The sequence below is a fragment of the Mauremys mutica genome, chromosome 4 (genome assembly GCF_020497125.1).
Source record: "Mauremys mutica isolate MM-2020 ecotype Southern chromosome 4, ASM2049712v1, whole genome shotgun sequence".
NCBI lineage: Eukaryota > Metazoa > Chordata > Testudines > Geoemydidae > Mauremys > Mauremys mutica.
Genome location: NC_059075.1, coordinates 82806757 through 82827105, shown reverse-complemented (window position 1 = coordinate 82827105; position 20349 = coordinate 82806757). Strand labels below are relative to the sequence as shown.

The 20349-nt window shown below is 38.9% G+C and overlaps 1 protein-coding gene and 1 long non-coding RNA gene across 2 annotated transcripts in view; both read right to left on the bottom strand.

The window, feature by feature from the left end:
• SHANK2 (SH3 and multiple ankyrin repeat domains 2) overlaps nt 1-20349 on the bottom strand; it is a 700055-nt gene that overhangs the window by 31690 nt on the left and 648016 nt on the right. Inside the window, exon 21 of the mRNA XM_045014265.1 lies at nt 1169-1299. Coding sequence (XP_044870200.1) covers nt 1169-1299 — 131 coding nt within the window. The remainder of the gene's footprint in view (nt 1-1168; nt 1300-20349) is intronic.
• LOC123368967 lies at nt 14940-15626 on the bottom strand. Its single transcript, XR_006578943.1, has 2 exons — nt 15316-15626; nt 14940-15083 (listed from the first exon to the last, which is right to left on the bottom strand). It is a non-coding gene; the product is annotated as an uncharacterized LOC123368967 (long non-coding RNA).

The following is a 20349-nucleotide window of genomic DNA, read 5'->3' as shown; positions in this document are numbered from 1 at the left end:
CTATTTTACAGATGGGAAACTTAAGTAGAGAGATTCTAGGGCTCAGATTCGCAAAGATATTTCAGCACCTAACTCTCCCAGAGAATCTAGGCCTAAGTCACTTGCCTAAGGTCACACAAGAAGTCATCGGCTGAGTCAGGAACTGAACCATGGTCTTTTAAGTCCCAGTCCAGTGCCCCATCCTTCCTACTTGTAGATGTCACAAACCTATTTATTTTCTACAATACTGCTGGTATAATTCAGAACACTCTGGGATTCCTTCCTCTGCAGCGGACAAGAGCGAAGCATATGAATAAGGATTGGTGCTACTTCAGTGGAAAATAAATGCAGCTAGACAGTAGGGAAAACATTAATTTTTTCCTCATAAAACTTTACAACCAGTGGAAGCAAACTCAAATCTGAGGGTGTCTACATTTGGAACTGGGAGTGTAATTCCTAGATAAAGGAGAAACACCCATGCTACCTCTGCTACCCATGCTACCTCTGATCAAGCTAGTGTGCTAAAAATTGAGTGTAGCCACAGCGGCACAAGCAGACAGAAGCACTAGCTGCCCCAAGTGTGTGCCTACCCTCAGGGCAGCTAGCTCTTCCTGCTGTTCGTGCCTGCACTCTATTTTTAGGGCATTAACTCAATCAGAGCTAGTGTGATTGTGTCTTCTTGAGCTAGGAATTACACACCCTATCTGTAGTTTTCCAGGATACAGAATTTCAGTCGTTAGTACTTTTTATAGCATTACTGCTGTCTCCTCCCCCTATAAATTACTCAGCTTTATCTAGTCAAAACCAAAACAATCAATGTTGTTGGGAGTAAATACACCCAGTAATGAGACAAGGGTTCATGTTAGGTTTATTGTCAATGACGAAGCTTAGAACGGTGATAAAGAATAATCATTATGATTAACTAGATTTATAACCCCCCCCTATTGCTGGTGTATATATAACAGCTTGGCAACTAGTGTGTATAGAAAGACTGGACTTACTAAGCAGTACTATAGGGTGACCAGACAACAAGTATGAAAAATCAGGACAGGGGGTGAGTAATAGGAGCCTATATAAGAAAGACCCAAAAATCAGGACTGTCCCTATAAAATCGGGACATCTGGTCACCCTAACTAATTAGAACCACAGCTTCATAAGTGAAAGCAAGAATTTTGTAGTCACCACTCACATTCATATCTGTAGCTGAAGGAAAGCATCTACTGGAAGGCCGCGGTTTAATTGTTGCCACTCTTGAGTCCACAGTTACATTGTCTGTAATTCTTGATGGCTTGGAAACTGGTACAATTTCATCCACTTTATCTGTAACATAAAAGTATTCACTAAAATAAATATAATTTGTCCAAAGACTGAAAATCTAATCTATTGCAAGGTCAAAGGAAGAGTTTTACTTTTCAAAAAAATGCAAAGAAAAAGGGTGGCTTTTTTTGTTGTTGGCATTTTAACAAGGCAATGCTTGAGCATCAAAAGTCGTGCAAGCCGAGCACTTATTTATTGCTGCTGCGTAACATGCATGCTTTAGTTTTAAGCCTGCATGCATTTAATGTTTACTTAGTGTGACTCGAAAAACAATCCTCTTCTTCAAACCTTCAAAATGTGAAGGGAGAATATCTATATAGAAACGGAAAGAAGACCTTTAGAGATAATGAACCCATAGAGCACTGTTTCACATAGCGATAAGCAGACAGTACTTAGTCACCAGAATTTCAGTGATATTTTGGACAATAACAAGTACTTCAAAAGTGCTCTTTATGTCTATTCTTCTTCTCCAGTAATTACTTTCTAATCTATTCATCATGTCAGTCTATTAGACAATATAATTTAGCATTATTGGAAACTGCTCCATGTCTCTCTGTTTAATTAAACTTTAAATGTGCTTTTATATTAGTTTTGGTTAAAACAAACATATATTTGTGGTCAGAAATGGGCCCAACAGGCAAAATTCCAATCTGGATCAGAACTTTCCCAACTCTGGGGAACAGTGGTTCAGAACTGGGATTTTGATTCAGCATGCTATATAGTGATAGGAACCATCTGTGAACGTGTGAGATCCCTCGAAGTTCAGGAGTGTTTGGACCCAGGCCCATCTCCAGTTGTGACTATAAACCAAATGCAGCAGTAATATTATTTAATATTTTTAGCACTAATATAATGCCTTAAGTCCAAGGATCTCAAATCACTATGCAATCAACCATAGTCTTACAACTCCCTTATTACAAGTTGGGAAATTGAGGCACAGAGTAATTAAGTTACTTGCCTAAGGCCACTGAGTGATTCAGTCTCTGAACTTGGACTAGAATCCAAAACTTATGCTCTAACCAATAGCCTTCCGCAATGCCCCTTTCACCCTATCTTTTGTTCCTGTGAACTCAGACTGCAAACTGGCACCATATGTACTACCCCAAGTCATGCTAAGCTAGGATGGCATTTTTCTTTTTAATTTCTCTAAAGCAATAGGGCACCAGTCACACAACCCATGTGTATTCACAGAAGTAATGTACTAGAACCAACTAGCAGTGATTCCTTAGCCTGGTAGCTCCTCTGGTCTTAGGCTTCCACAACTTAAAATTTTTACAAGCATTAGTCAAGCCACACCTTACTTTTCAGGAGTTAAGTATGGTATGTCTGCATCTCAAAGGTTTGATCATTTAGTTTAGGAGAAAATAAGAACTAGTGCATTAGGTTATTACCGACTTAAAAACAGCTGTCCAGTGGTCTAGAAGTGGCACCACCATGCAAAGTATCAGATTTGAGCTTGATCCCTCACTGGAAAAGCAGCCACGCTCAGACTCTAGGAGTGTGGTAAGGGACAGGAAGTAGGCAAGAGGAAGAGAGATTTGTCTCTCCCTAAACAGCAGCTCTGGCTGGTGCAGAAATGGAGAAACTACATTCAGCCTTCTGTGCTTGGGAAGACTGTTGCTCTGGGAGAGGAGACTTTTGGAGCACTGGGTGACAGGGAGAGAGCAGGAGAGGACCAGCTGCTAGAATTATAAAGTTGAACGTTGTAGGTGGTTGGCTTACTCGGAAGTATTACTGTCTGCTTTCCACTGGAGTTAGTATTACATTTTTTGTTTGCTTTATTTCTTTTCATATAATAGACCATCCAGGGGGAGGAGAGAAAAAAAAACACGCTTAAAACCTTCACAAGCAAATAAAATAAACATTTTTAAAAAAAAAAATCACATTCCATATGGTCTTAATAGTAATTCAAACTGTGCACTTTCCAGAAGAAAATACCTGTAACCTTCTGATGGGCAAAAGGTATCAGAAAGCCAGGGATTTAGCCTTAAGCATTTGAGGTACACAGAAAAAAAAATACGGCTAGGTTGCAGAATCAAGTTTAGGGGTATCTACCATTGATCGCAACAAGGGCATGGAAATTTCATGTTACATCTCTCCAACCCTTTATATGATCCCCGAAGACCAAATACTTGCTCTTGGGATCCAGACAGAGGGGTGTTTTGGGGACTGAAGCCCTAGACACCCAAAATCTGTAAACAACAAATATATCATATAAAAACGTATTCCCTTTATTTTGAACAGACACATAACCATACACCTATTCAGACAACAAAAAAACTACAGGGAAAGAATGATGAGGCTATGACAGACACTTGAAAAGCATGGAAATATTCATTTAGGGGATGAAACATACATAATCTCCAACTGTACTGATTTTGCAAGACAATACTGGAAGTCAGATCTTAGTATTTGACCTGACCACAATATCAGTTTGTGCAGATTTCCTAACAAAATCTGATATTGCTACCACATCAGCTTGTGGGGAACTTTATTCTTTGTGATTTTACAGCTTTAATGTTGTCAGCTCCTCAGTGCTTCTCACCCTATAGCTGCTCCCATTCAAATTGGTTCCTTTCCAGTTGTAGCTGAGAACAGCGGAAGCAAGTTGGAGTGGGGAGGGAGAAGTTGATATGATTAAGTTGTTCTGCAAAAAAGTTTTTTGAGGGGCACCTTGCACCTAGCAGTGGTTCTAACTGCAGTACAGGCAGTGTTGCAAATGATGCCCAACTTGTCCTTTTGCACTGCTGTCTTTGATCAGAGCACAAATGTAGAACAGTAAGATGGCATTTTAAAACTAGAACAAAAATTTTGAAGCTTCCAAAGCAGCTAGGGTGTATGTAGGGTGGAGTAAAAGTAATCCAAAATGGCAGCAGCTACATGGCGGGTCCTGCAGAATACACCAGAATCTTAATATATGGCCCCACATTCCACCACACTTTTAAAGTGACAGCACTATGTAAATAAATACATTTTCATTATATTATTAGATATGTGCTACCTATGTCAAGAGAGTCAACTGGCCTTTTCTTGACTTCTATGTAATTCCACTATAAACTCATCCAAAAGAAATAAAAAGTAGATATTTAGGGCAAATTTTTCAAAGGGCTGTACCCTTAAAATAGGTTGTTCACATCTGCAATAGTAGTGTGCAAACCGTGTTTGTGCCAGAAATGCATTTTCAAAAGGCAGCACACGAACACTTTTTGTTAACTTTGCTAGTGGACTTCTCCTCCCCCCTCTCCTTTTTGTGTTTTGACATTTTTGTAATATGTATTCTTGCACCACCAAGAGGGGCTCTCACATGATATTGGAAATGTATTTATTTATGAGGCTACCTATATAAATAATTTTAACAAAACAAAATTTAGAAGAGGCACAGATGGGGCGCAAATGAAATGCAGGTGCAAGAATTTACACCTGGCATGAGTGGTGTGTTGGTGTCATGGCCAAGAAAGTGGACCCAAATGGAATTCTTAAAGGGTGAGCGCCTGCATGCAGTTGGTCATAGGAGAAATATTTTTAACTAGAAAATGTATCTGCAACATGCCTACACCAGGGGTCAGCCCATACCATGAATAATTTCATCATTAACCCAGTCATTTAGCAAAATGCAGCCACAAGCAAAACAAACTGTTATGAGGAGCAGTTTGTGGCTAATTTATACAGTAGTAAAATGTTTCCTGCTCACATTTTGACCAACTTCAGTCTCAGAGAAGGGGAAAGGAAACAGGAGTGTCCACTGGCTCAGCAGCCAGAGCACAGCCCGAATTCATCCGTAGGACAGGATTTTTAGGCCAAAGATTAATGTCCAACATTTGTCAGAGGAGAAATTCAGTACGTTTGACCATCAAACTCTCCTGAATTTTAATGAAAACTTACATGGGGATCTGGAGAGTCAAACACAGGTGCCATGCTACACCTAGTTACAGACGCCATTGCTCAAGGGGGTCTTTATAACTGGAACCTTTCAGAGGACCACAGAGATATCACAAGTATAAGCCAGTCTGATGCCTCTGCATGCATGCAGCAATTTCTGAGTGCCACTGTATTAAATTTCACCGAGAGAGACAGCACCAACAGTCATAAAATAATTGTATTCCCAAGTGCACTTTCCGTATGTCCTGCGTGCTACTGATCGCACCTATATTTTGCTCAGGGCACTCTCCCCTCAGGAAATTAGACGGCCTAAAGGGACGGGGAGAAGTTCCATTCTATCAGTGTGCAGGTCATTTGTGATGCAAAAGTTTTAATCACAGACGTAGTAGCACAGTGCCCAACAGCATGTCATGACTCTTACATTCTCAGGAGGTCTGGCTGCTAGGTATTACTAGGGTCGGTCTCCCCGCAATAATATATTTATATATATTTATTTGTTGAAGAAAATGTACTTATCCCATAAAGACATGGCTAATGACTCCTGTTCCATATCCCCTGACTCTCTCAGAGGAAAATTATAATGATCCCCACCCATCAAGCCACCAGATGCATCGAAGAAGGAACTCTTAAAAATGAGAGTCAGGTGCCTAGTGGCACATTACTGTACAGGCCCCACAATACACCATATAGTCCTGGCAAGACTGCATATTACACAACATAGCCAAGAGATGTGGATTAGCTCCACCTGAAGGGCTAGAGATTGACCTTGTCAGACCCACAGAGGATAAGAATGATCATGATCCAAAAAGGCACTTACAGGCTAACCCCAACACCTCAGGCCAGCATGCCAGAAACACCAGGCAAAAACTGATTGAACACAGTTTCTGAGGCTAGTATTGCCAAGACCTGTATACTTACCACCAAGTCCATAATGCTTGCTCAGAGGGGATGGGGGTAATGAAGAAAAAAAACTCAAAAAACAGCTGCCTCAAGAAATGACTTGTATTTGTAAGAAAAGCAATGAATGCCTGGCACAGTGTAAAAAAATGCTCTCATGAGGCTAAAGTGAAAGAACAGAGGCAAATGTTCTTCAAATACCAGCAGCACACATTGTTAACAATGCAAATATAAACTACAAAATGTTAGACTAATCTAGTCAGCCAGAATACAATGTTAGCCAAAATGTAGAAATGGTTGAGTTCTGCCACTCATGGCCTTATGGCTAAGAATTAAAAGGACAGGCACATAAAAAAACCCTAAAAATCCTATAGTTAGTGATTATTTTTTCTTCCCTCCCCCTTTTGCCTGGCGTGTAGGCATGGGCAACGAGGCCCTCTCAGTTATGGCTCTCTGCAGCCGGCCACTGCAACGAGGCACAGTGGCCTGTGGTGGTTCTCGAGAGACACTTGTTCCTTGATCCCCTGGTAAGTATACAGTGGAGGCTGCCACTGCATCCTCACCAGTCCATGTCGAGGCACTGGTTAACTCAACATGGGGGGTGGCTCTTTGGGAGATACGTGTTTCAAGGACCTGCGTCCTTGGCTGTTTGAGGAAAGCTAAAATCTCAGACAGGTAGTTATGGATGGCTCTTGTGGATGTAGCCACAATGCCTAGCTGCAGCTCCATGCGGCCCATGGACTGTGACATGAGACCCATGGACTGTGCATGCTCCCTCTTGATATTTTCCAGCAGCTGCACAATCCTACTGTTGGTTTCCATCAACAGCCTTTCCCCCTCTGTTAGGTGGGGCTGCCCTCTCCAACCCTGATCCCTAGGGACAGGCTGAACACCATGGTGCTCTTCATTCATTTCATCATTCCCCTCCTCCTCAGGAGAGTCACTTTCAAACTGAGGAGTCCTACTGAGTGACTGATCCCCAGGAGACTGTATGTCCATTGTACACTCTGGAGTCCGCTCCGGTGTTTGAAATCCCTCAAAATCTTCCCCAACGTTGCTGTGCGTTTCTGATGACGACAATGGCCACTGCCAACTCTCTGTAGTTCTGGCTGGTGAATCTTCATCGGAAGCAGGCTCTGAAGATTCCTGTTCTTGTTCAGGCGTGGAGGGTGAGCTCGCTCTCTGACGTCTGGGTTGCCCCGAGCATCCAGGAACCTCCCCATCTTGTTCCCCAGTGACATCTGGCAATCAAATAGAGGAGCAACAACCACTGTATCTGAGGCCAGGAAGATGGAGGAATCTACATGCATTGGACAACACATAGAAAGAAGCCAATTGGGAAAACCACAGTGTTTGTGTTTGGGCAAACAGAAGGGCAGACTAAAGTTTAGTGGCTGAACTGGGTATGTGGCAGTTGAAGTTACTAACCACTTTATATAAGTGCACATTGTCCTGTACCCATAACACACACAACTGTGCTGGATCCCATGGCATAACTACCAATACACCTCATTGTGATTGTGACAGAAAGTGTCAGTGAACCTCTCAAAAAGCTCACCTATGAATTGCAGTGGTGTCACAGTCAGAAATCCCTGTGATGAGCTCAGGGTCAATTGTCCAATTGAGTCTCCTGTGGTGTCAGATGTGCTCCACCACTGGTCTGTGTGGTAGCCCTTTGCTGTTCTGAAGCACTGCTGGCTATCTTCTCTTTTGTCCGACGTTTCATATCACCCCTCCACCCCCCGTGTTTTGGGTTCCCCCCCTCAATCATAGCTGTAGAGCAACTGTGGTTGCCAACAGCATTTATCCTGTGAGCAATGGCCTCCCAAGCCTTATCTTTTATGTATGCATTATTTTCTCACTGCTTTCTCCAAACAGTATGTGATCCTATTTGAGGACATTGCTCTCCAGGATTTTTTTTTCCCATGTAAGATAAACTTCATTTTGCTCTCTCCTGGCTGTGTCTTCCCTTGACTGAGGACGTTTGGTGGAAATGTGGGTGCAAGTGCTTCCCTGTGCACAATTTAATATGGAAGGAGGAGTGGTTAATTATGCTATTGAAGAGGACATTGCAAATGTGCTTAATCTAAATCCACCCATATATAAAAATATACTCCCACCAACTGAAAATGACTAGACTTTTTGCACTCATCAATCATCGGCTCTCATTACAGTATGATCTACTCAGCACCATTTCTGATTTGTTCACATTTGTGGCTGGAACCCTCACCCTTTTCATGCTTGAAACAAATAAGTAATGAGTCTATCACATGTTTTGGGGAGACAATTTGATAAGAAATTTATCTGGGGCTGTTTGGCTAAATAATACAATAATTTAGCCCAAAGAGCCTGCATTTTTCACTCTCAGGCAAGGGATATGTGGAAGCACCACTGTAAGACTATCACATCTAAGTAAGAACAGCTGCTGATCAGCACTGACTAACTGGTTGTTCTGTAGTGTTGGTGCTAGGATGTCATATCTATGCCCTGGCACCACGTTGCTCTTTAAGGACTACATTCTGCTTTCTGATACACACCATGTGCTGCTCTTAAGAACTTCAGCTGGAGTTGTGCATTTCTGTCTGATGGATGCTTTTGAGATCAGATTAATCATTTTTGTTAATGGGCTTATTGTTTGTTCAGGAGTTCCTGGAGTGATTTTTATATACATTTTTGTTCTTGGTTGTTAGGACCCCTTCTCAGAGACCCAAGGATCCCTCTATCAGCACATTTATACACTGATCTCTGTCTGTCTAGATTATCATTAGGGTCCTCATCACTCACTATCTGAATGCCTTGAGTATTATATTTATCTAAAGGGCTACTTACAGTTAATGATTTAATATAATTATTTAATTTGATTAATTTTTATGCTGGATATTATTTGTGCATTTAATATATTCACTACTTTAAAGTATTCACATTCAAAGTATTCACATTCGGTCTGTGTCTGATTGGACTGTCCAGTTGCATGTTTTATGGAAAGTGAGGATGAGATCGTATTTGTAAAAAGGTATGAGCTCCTTATGGAAATGAATATTAGGGACAAGTTTGTCATACAATCATTGGCTCTTCCACTGCATGAAAATTTTGAAAGGGACTTGGACATTATCCCTCTAATACCTGCTGCCTTTGCAATTCTATTTCCCCTCAGACAGCCACAGCTTTTATCTTTTAGCAGCTACAGTATAGGACCATGAAAATTAATTCTCAACACTTCTCTATTAGAGTAGACATGCAAAAACAGGGGCCTTCTTTTTACCACACAAAGCAAACACACATTCCAGTTAATTTGTATGGAATCAGAGAGATAAAGGGAATATATATTCTAGTTGTGGCATTGGTCATACAAAATGTGTCATTCTTTTGATACATCATCAGAAATTTCCCCATATTTGAATACTCCATTCTCCTGCCAAGCACTTTGAACAGAGCCCTCCTAACAATGGTAAATAACAGAACAAGTCAAAGAATTTTTTTTAAAAAGAGCAAAAACAGAAAAAACCCACTAATTTATGAATTAGTGGGGGGGGGCATTATTTTTGTTTTTCACACATATCTGGGCGATATTTATGAAAGTGTCTGTGACCCTGGAAACTTTCACAAATATTAGCACAAGTGGTTATTTCTCTAAAAATGTAATTATGAAAGTTTACAATTTGTCATTCTCCTACTTAAATATTTTCTGTCTCCAAGTCAGGGAGCTGAAACGGTATCATCTGACATAGTATCATCATCACACAAATGACAAATATTCTAAGCAAACAGTTCGTGAATAACTAATGGACTGATAGTTATTAAAACTATTGGCGAATACTTATGAATAATGAATACATTCACAGATACTGGGATAGGTTTACTAACTAGCTATTAATGAAAAAGAGACTAAATTCATAACTTATATTATTTTTAACAAAGCACTCAACCAATCCAAGTAACTATCTTTTTGTAAGGTTTATTAAATATGGGCATGGGGGTATCACAGGCATAGCCTTACACACACTTTCATTCATTGCAGGGCAATCATGGAAACTTTAGCTCAGGGTCAAGAGCTCAGGCCACAGTGTCAAAGGTATCAGTTTCTGCCCAAGAAATCCTTTCCTTGATGACTAAAGGTTGCCCTGATAAATTCAGACTGGAACTCATTAATATAATGGCACCAGCTGCTATGTTGAAACAGTGAAAGTCGTGTGTCAGCTACCATGGTGGAAATGGAAAATTTGGTTTGCCTAGAAACTGTACTGCTCAGCTGGCGGAATGGATGGCCAAGTGGCTCACTGCCCTGACAACTGGTGACAGGAGAATTAAAACAAAAGTTCAACTGTTACCTGAACTAACTGCCTCAACCCTACCTCCTGGAAATGGGCTGACTCCTCACAAGCAACAGTAAATATGCCAGGTCATTGGTGCAACAGAAACCATAAATATCTAACAAAATGTGAATCAACAAACCAATTCTGTTCTTAATTGGCTTAAACGACATTTCTCTCTTTTTAGAAGAAGTTTTAAACATAGTGGGCACAAGCACCATGTTGTGGCTGCCCATGATGAGATGCCAAAGGCAAAGGGAAATGTGAGGAACTGTCCAGACTCCCTCTGACCTCAATGATAATTTGCATCCAATCAAATAATGCCTCTACCCACATAAGGCAGCTTGTTCACAGTGGTACATAACACTGCACAGTTGAACACCTGGCTTACACTTCTCACAAAGTCATTTTATTTCCTGGCAGCATACAAATACCTTAAGGGGTGAAGCAACAAGCTTTGATTGTGTCATGAATTTTGGACTCATTCCATGTCACTGATTCCACCTTACCCTGACACAATGAGACTTCAGCCACTGCCCAATTTGTCTAGTAGGGAAGTCAGAAAGGAGTGTGCACATGGTGAGCAGGGAAGATACCAAAGATCTGGGAGTTTAGGGCCCGTTGCCCTTTTAAGTTTAACGTCTGGTCACACAGCATGCACCTGTTTTCCAAAATCAAAATCAGATCTCTGTGAGATGGTTTCTGCTTCAGCCTACTGATTCTATTGCATTTATCAACGGACCTGACTATTTCTTTAAGCTGGCCTGTGCATAGTGACTAATGAGCCAGTATTATAGGCCTCCCTCTCTCCTCTGTGTTGTCAAATGAGTCCTCTGTTTCTCTGGCAAAAGACAGGACTGGCTGATTATGTGCACACTGTACTGACACTTTCATGTGCCTGTTGCACTCAATCAGTCTTTTCTGATGTGGTAGCTTATGCAATGCTGTAACTTCTGATGGCCAGAGTGACACATTTGTCATATCTCTGTGTTCATTATTTTGTGTTTTCCCATTCCCTGCTCTGTATATAGCAAACTACATATTCTGGATGCTGCAGGCAGGACGTCTGCTAAATAGTGCCAGGAGGCAGGACTACACCATTGGAGGCATGGATAAGGTCATGGTGTTGGAGTACTGCCATGTAGTGCTGGCTCCATGCACCATGAAAGGTGTTGTCACACTTGCATGGTATTGGTCCTTCAAGTTTGCCAGTAAACATATTCAGAATGCTGGAGATTGGATTACAAACCAGAAAACGCAATGTAAACAAAGAGAACTGCAAGGCCTACCCAGCTGTAGGGATAGCAGGCCAAGAACAGAGCACAGGCTACACTGGGCATTGGATAGCAGACAGACTCTAGGGACAGAAGTATTTAATTAATTTTTGTTCATCTGAGATAATTTGAGACACTTAAGCCTGTGTTGTGCCTTACCTGCCACTTGGACTGGCAGTGGATCCCTCCCCTGAAGTGTGCTGCTCTTTAAGAATCCCTCCTTTTCAAATCCCACAATTTCTTTTTCACCTCTGCTACTGGATCGTTGCCATTTCCATTATCTTTAGTTTTCCCCACAAATGGACTTGTTGGACTTGAGTTGTGGGGCAGCGTCTTCCTGCTGACAGGTAGGTGGAGATGTTCCTTGAGCACAACAAGTGTAGCCAGGAGCTCAACAACAGCTGTAATGCAGTTGAGGAGCTTCCTGGGACCTGCCACTGCTGCTCTGGACCTGGGCCTCTGCCTGTATCTGCATCATGCCTCCTGTTGCAGGTGCATTTTTCAAACTGCTTAGGTACCAAGGTGATAGGTGCCTTGTAAATACCTAAGATAGATACAGACAGAAACTGTGCCAGGTACAATCAATTATACAAAACTCAATGCAATGCCAATTGCATCTTCATGCTGTGGTTTCACCCACCTTTTCTAGCATCTGCAATCAACCACATTCAAAGATTCTGCATGTACATTTTTCTTTTGAAAACTGATGGCCATCCAGTACACCCATCCCTCCCGCACTCTCACACTTCTGAAACCGTAGCCCTTTATGTATTTAAAGCACACAAATTCTTGATGCACTGCCTTATCTAAATGTAAGATGGCAAAGTTCATCTCAGTTTCACTGCTTTCACCAGCACACACAATATATGCTTCCTTTTTTCTTGTCATTAATCTTCAAAAAGCACTTATTTGTCTTTGTCAAATGGCAAGGGGACAAATATACCTTATTATATACCCCCTCCCTTGGAACAACTAGATGCATCTAGATCAGGGGTAGGCAACCTATGGCATGGCTGCCGAAGGTGGCAAGCGAGCTGATTTTCAGTGGCACTCACGCTGCCCGGGTCCTGGCCACTAGTCCGGGGAGCTCTGCATTTTAATTTAGTTTTAAATGAAGCTTCTTAAACATTTTAAAACCTTATTTACTTTACATACAACAATAGTTTAGTTATATATTATAGACTTATAGAAAGAGACCTTCTAAAAATGTTAAAATGTATGACTGGCACGCGAAACCTTAAATTAGAGTGAATAAATGAAGACTCGGCACACCACTTCCAAAAGGTTGCTGACCCCTGATCTAGATAGTACTGGAATTAAAGGTATACTCAGTTATGCACAGGTATTGGAATGCATGTGTATTTTTAAAATCTGTTTGTCAACTATGTGCATTTATTTTTGTCAAAAATTTAACCACTTTTGTGCAGTTATTTTTGGTTTATGGAGAATTTTCATTGTTTTTAGCATAGAGATCAGAATCAGAAGTGAGTGCAAATTAGGTAAGTGAAGCACAGTGGGTCTAGGCCAATGTTTACAAGCTTGCATGCTTAAAGTTAGGCATCTAATTAAAGTAGATGCCCGGACTGTGATGGGAGGAACACCTGCAATTGTGTGCCCACTAGATGTTCATCACCTCTGAAAAATTAGGCCACTCACTTATGCAGGTGTCTAAAGATAGAATTACATGACTAACTTTAGGCAGTCATGCTGGAAACTGTTAGCCTGAGTTACCTGTACAAGTATGATTGGGTGGGAAAAAAAATTAGCTCAAAAGAAGAAAATTTAGGAAGACTGAAGTATAGCCAACTCTTTAGTGCATGGGGTGATAACATAGAGATGGCCTCAGCCAAAACCCTGGTTCTGAAACCTGGTTCTGAAGGGTAAAATCCAGATCCAAATCTGCACTTTGGGATTCTCACTTGTGATAAGAAAATAATATAAACAATCAAAATCTGCCAAACAAATTCTTTTAAAATGGAAGAATACAGTAATGCTAAGGTTTTAAAACACTGAATAGGTTAAGTGACTAGTATATGTCAGATTCAAATGGCCTCTACAGTTTCTTTTTTAAAAAGATACCTGTGCTAAAAAAATTGTGCATAATAAAAGATTTGCAGTTTTCTATTTAAAGTTAGGCCAATGTTCATAGATAACAATTTTAAATTGCTCCATGGTGGAGAATTTGCCACAGCGGACATATATATTAATCAGGAACAAATGTGGACCACCGACTTGCAAGATGCTTGATGTGGCCACAGGGCTCCACTCAAACAGCAGTTTGCAGGATCACACCCTAGTTATAACACCAGATTCAAACATTTACCGTGGTGCAAATACTATGCAGAAAATTTAACTTCAGTGGGTAGTAAAAGGAGAAAGTCATGCCAGCTTTTACAACATAGTTCCAAATAAGCTACAGTTTCTGAACAGCATGAAAGTAAAGACAAACCATCTAAAAAAAGTTTCCCTTTAAGAAAATTGGATAGAAATACAACATGTTTGTTTTGAAATACCTCCCATTATACTTGAAGACCAAGAAAAAGATAAAATATCTAAAAATAAATATTAAAACATAAAAACTGTTTGCTGGTAACAACAGATTAACTAAACATATAAATCAATCACCTATAAACAGCAAAACATGACACAAGAGTATTTGGCATATATCTATTCACAATTAAGAGGAATCTAGGCTATTTTTCCAAGCAGGCTTTATATGTACTTTTATGACTCAGTATATTTCACCTCAGTGCATATAGATCACGTTTCCATATTATGAACATATCATACCCTTAAAAGATAATTCTAAGAGAGGCAGACATGGACAAGTGCTATCTTTGGTATGTTAAAATTCTTATTATAGGCCCAATTTTCAAGCACCATCTCTTTAACAGTATGTCCAATATCCAAGAAGCACAAAGGCATTTAAAATGTGCCTAAAGCCTTAAAATTCAACCTACCTTACAAGGAGTTTCCTACCTTGCAAGAGGAATGGTCATTGTGTATCACTGGGTCCCTGTATACAAAATAAAAACAAGAACAGAAAATAAAAACAAAAAACCATTCCCCATCCTGCAAGCCAGGTGGGATTTTAAGGACTGAGAACAGAAAATGGCATTTGAATGTCCTGTTTAAGAGACAGCATTTGAAAACTGGGCTCAGTCGCAGAAAAAAGAAAAAATAAGACAGACAGAAAGAAATAAAAGAAATTAAGTCATTTTTGCAATCTTATATCCCGAGAGACGTAGTTTTCACACCAAGGAAAGAAAATCAGACCACCACAAATTATCTAAAACATTTATTTTAAGCTTTATAAGAAGTTAATGAACATGGAATAATGAACAATTGAAGAAAAAAGGGAAATGGCAAGAAAAAAAAAGTTTTTTTGGGGTGACATGCGGGAGATTGTCGTGCATCTCCCTGGTTCCTGAAAGAGAGAGAGAACATATTAAAAAAATGAAAACTTTTCTATTTATGCAATTGTATCACACTGGAAACATCTCTGCCTTTTTCTACTGCTCAAAGAGCCCATTGCTCTGAACACAGTACTACATATTTAACTGATGATAACTCATAAGAATTCTCTTCTCACAAATGCCAGAGCATCCCCACTCACATGGCCCCAAATACCACAAAAACTGTTTCCTTTGAACACTTACGATTTCTTTTCCAGCTTTTCCCACACTGTTGTCTTATTTGGATGGTGAGGAAACCTTCTTCAATTGCTGTTCTGTGGCAAAGAAAAACAACTAAGTACCTGTCATGAAAGGGCTTCATGTTTAGGAATAATCAGATTAATGTGGTTTAAAGTAATAAAAATTAATAATAATAATACTGATTGCAACTGACAGCTGTATGTTGATGTGGAGACCTAAAAAAACCTCATTTCTATTCATGACATCCAACGTTTTCAAGAGTGACAATTTTATGTGCCCAACTTGAGACACAGACCCTGACTTTCAGAAGTGTTCAGCACCCACACTGAACACTAGGTAAACTTTACACTGTTTAACAGTAGGTAAACCCACTGTTTACCTACTGACTTCAGATGAAATTCCAGAGTTTGTTTCTGAAAAGTCAGACTCAAAGCACTTACAGTTGGGCACCCAAAATTATGGATACTTGAAAATGTAAGCAAAGTCTTTTCTTCCCCCAATACTCTAACTCTAAATACTTTAATATTTTAAAAAACCACAGCTATGGCAAATATATGGGCCAGATTCTATTCTCTGCTACACTGGTGTGAATCCACAGTAAATTCTCTAAAGTCTAAATAATCACTCTTAGCTACATCAGTATAAATGAGGGCAGAATATCTATAATCACAAAAATAACAGAGGCATACAAGTTCTAAATTCTGTCCTCAAAACCCATTACTGCATGTCCTAATTAATGGTAACAATTCCAAGATTCATTATCATTACTTGTGACTACAATATCAACTAACACTTCCAATAAGTAACAAAAATATATTACTTACAAGAACATTCTACAGGTACTCTTCATTAAACCTGGAGCTGCAGTGCCATTTTTTTTCTTATCTTTCAATGTAGTGTCTGGTGAAGGTCTGGAAAACCTTTTTCCTATTTACAACCAATGTTGGTAGCGGAAGTTATCAAGGGAGTTGCAGAAGGGGTGTTGTTGTTATTTCCATTTTATTTCTGCAGACAAATCTCGATCATATATTCCACCACGTTGAAATTAAAAATGGTTTCTGAATCCAGGGCCTTCTGTTCATGATTTCTTCAAACAAGTTAACTTTTTTGTTTCAACCTTAATATAGCATTCACATATTTATTTGCTCTGTGATTTCATTGTTTCAGATGCCATTAAGGTGTGCCACCTTTGAAACAATGGACAACAGTAATGGAATGGAGTATGAATGTTTGTTGGAGGACAGAGCCAATAATATTCATTTTGAATGCTATTAACTGATATTTTTCTCATAAATAAATACTACTACTTGATGCCAGATACCTGTCAGACTTCTGTGCTGATGATTATTATATACCTGCAAGATTGTACTAGCAGGTAATCTGGCCAAAAGTAGGGAGAGTCCTACATTATACCTTAAGCCCAATAAACAAAAATAGATGTTTTGTTTTTGAATTGGATACTAAAAGGACACCATCTAAAACTTTCCAGCCATCACTAACCCAGTATTTTGTAATCCTTATTTATTTTCCTCTCATCTAATCCATACTTTATTGTACCACAGTCTTTGGTAGGCTCAGCAAAAATGGAATAATATCTGTGTTATCTCCAGATCTTAGTTTCTCTCTTAACCATTTAAAGTTCTCTACTCCAGCTAAAACAGCTAATCCTTGCTGTTCTCTGCAGAGGCCCTAAAATATGAAGTTGCTTGATAAATCAAATCCATTCCTTGCTAGCAAAATCATGAGATCTTTGGACCCTTTTGGATGTAGAGCATGTATCAATCAAAAACTTGACTAAAATTAAATAGTCAAAATACTAATTGAAGATAAAAAATTAAAAGCAGCTTTTCACAAGCCACATGAGTTCCACCTATTTATTTTTTAATAAATAGAGTTCAAGTTTCTCTTAATTCTACTAAATATAAATCTCAAATTTCCAACGTTATTTGTATGACTACTGAAATAAAATGACAAATTATGGTGGGGAAAAACATATCACTCAGAGTTCAATGTAATTTGATTAGTGACTTAGAAAGATGACTTTTTAGCTAATATTTTATTAATTTTTGTCATGAGGGTAATAAATGAAGTGCAATATTATGAAGATTTTCTTCCCCAAATAGCCAATTAAGCAATTTTGTTTACAAATACAAATTAAATCAATTCATTTTTACTTTTTAAATTTGTTTCTCCTCTTTACTTATTTTAATTTAATGCATGAAATTATTTGATCTTCCCCAAGACTGATGGGGGCACCTACACACACCCTAACTGTGGCTTTATAACATGATGCTGCAACATAAAGAGATTTGTTAGGTTACAGACTGCTATGTCTCACACATTCACTAATTCTTTATCTACAAGCAACAAAAGAAAAAACAGAAAGGATTCGTACTTTAAAAAAGTGTGTTTTGAAATCTGATGCTGTCCCTCTGTAGTGGGCAATTGTGGTGAGCAGAAAAATGTCAATGCAGCAGACTTAGTATTGTTGAGGTTTCAGTGGTCTGTGATATGATAACTTGAGTAGAAGCTAGAATAATGCCTAGGTAATTTTTTTCTTTGAGGTTATATGACAAAGTTTTTATTACCTAACTGGAATTTTATGTATGGATGTTAAATATTATCCCTATCTGAAGAGAAATACCAACAGCCTATACCCTTCCCTTCAACCAAACAGAAAACAAACACACACACAAAAAAGTCCCCTCCCCTATAACTAGGGAATATTAATTTTATAGAGTTATCCTACAAAAATGAATGTAAAAATTCTTGATAGTCATATAATGAAAATCTATTTATTGCTATAAAAATCTTAGTCAGAAAACCAATAACTGTTTATTCCTTCATATTCTGAAGAGACAGTTTCTAAGCAATCTTGCCTTGAGCAAAAAAATGTACCAGCAGTTGATCTTGCTAGCAGCAGAAAACAGTTCCAACATGAGGGGAAGTCAGGAAAGATTTAAAAAAAAAATAAAAGAAAAAAGAAAACAACTAATTTACTCTGTATTATCCTAACACAATACAGAAGAAATAGTTCACTACTGAAGAGGCATGCTACCTACAAATAAATAATCTTTTCTATCAGCAATCATAACTTTCTTCCACTGATTATAACTATACTGAAGTATCACACAGAGGCTCAGTCAGGATTGAGGCCCTCCCTTGGGCAAGGTGCTATGCAGACACAAAGACAGTCCCTGCCCAAGAGAGCTTACAGTCTAAGAAAGTAAGTGATATACAAAGGGTGAGGAAAGGAGGATACAGCTAAACACAAACTTGTATATACATATATTTATTATTTTACCAAAATGTAAATAAAGGTCAATCTATCTGCCCCTCCACCTAGCCATCATTAAGTGGATGACTGCTGTATAGAAATCCCAGCAAATGCGGGTCTCAAGGAGAGATTTAAATGAGAAGAGGGTAGTGACCTTATGGATCAGTTCATGCATACGGGACAGTGTGGAAGAGGTTATATTAAAAACTGAAATTGTGCAGAGCAGCATTTCTCCAGGTCAGAATTTAAGCTGTGTGTGAAGTCCCTATTTCCTGAGGCAGACAATGTGGTTATGTGAGTAACATTTGGCCATTTAAGAGGGCAAGTGAAATCACTGATGTAAGACTACACTGATGATATGTTACTTGCCCCTGTTTCTCAGTGATTGCCAGTTAGCACAGTAACTCTGAGGAGATGATATGCAAGGGTTTGAGAAAAAACCTGGGACAGAAGAAAAATGGGAGTGGATGGAGGAGAGAAGACAAAGGAAGAAATGAGGGAAATATTTTCAAATGTGTTTTTTTGACTGAAAGTTAATTCTTTATGTGTTTGCAAGTTATCAGCTAAATAACTAAAAACATATACAATATTTAATGTACGTTTGACACCATAAAATAAACTGGACCATATGCCAACATTTATAGTTATGCTATTATCTTTCACTATGGAAAGGTGAGAAACAGATTAAACAAGAGACAAAATGCTTCCCCTTACCCTTCTTCTTCCGTACTGAAGCTTGGAAACAGAAAGGGAATGAATTGTAAATCAATTCTGAAGGTAAGCCCATTTTAAATGCTAAATCCTTGACTGATTTTTGAACACAAACATTTTTCTTCTATTCTTAAGAGGTCAATCTATGCTAACTGTGGATTGTGCATGTATTTTTCAAACCACTTTAAACAAACATCTTGGCATAGCCCAGTTTATCAGGGTTTATACTTTGACTATATAGAAAATTATTGTTATAAAACTTAGATACCTTGGCTATGAAGTGTGAGATTTATTTTTTAAAATTAAAAATTATCAATGTGGGCACTTTTATGATATATAAATGGGCTATGAAAATAGGGCATTTAACATCCTTGCAGTTTGGAAGTGGAATGAATTGTAGACAAATTTTATATGCCATTAGTTAATACTTTGGATTAATTTCTTTGTAGGATAAAAGCAACTGCCATTGGTTAGCAGTTGATGGGACACCCATGCACTATTATGGAGAACAGAGTAAAAATATGGCAATACAAGCAGAAATAGAAGGGGTTTGGAGACAGGCAACAAAAGTGATGGGAGAGACTTCCATATGGAGAGGTTGAAAAGATTAGGACTGTCTAGTTTAGAGAGGAGACTAGAGAAGGGACAGGATAGAGATATACAATATAATGAATGATATAAAAGGAAGGGAATTCCTTTTTACCCTTTCTTGCTATACAATAACAAGGGAACATTCAATTAAATTAAAAGGCAACACATTTAAAACTGATAAAAGAAAATACATTTGTACATAGCACATAAGTAGTGGGAACTCTTTGCTACAGGACATCATTGAGACTGAGTTTACTAGATTTAGATGAACTATTGTCAACTGTTGATGTTGTCATTATTCACATATATAAATCTAGTATAAATACACCCCCCCCCCTCGTACTTCAGGGCATAAACCAACCTGTGTCCAATGGGGATTAATAAGAACATTTCTGTATGAAAGAATTTATGCAGTACTGTGCAGCCTTCTAGGGGACAATGTACCTCCGGATTGAGCT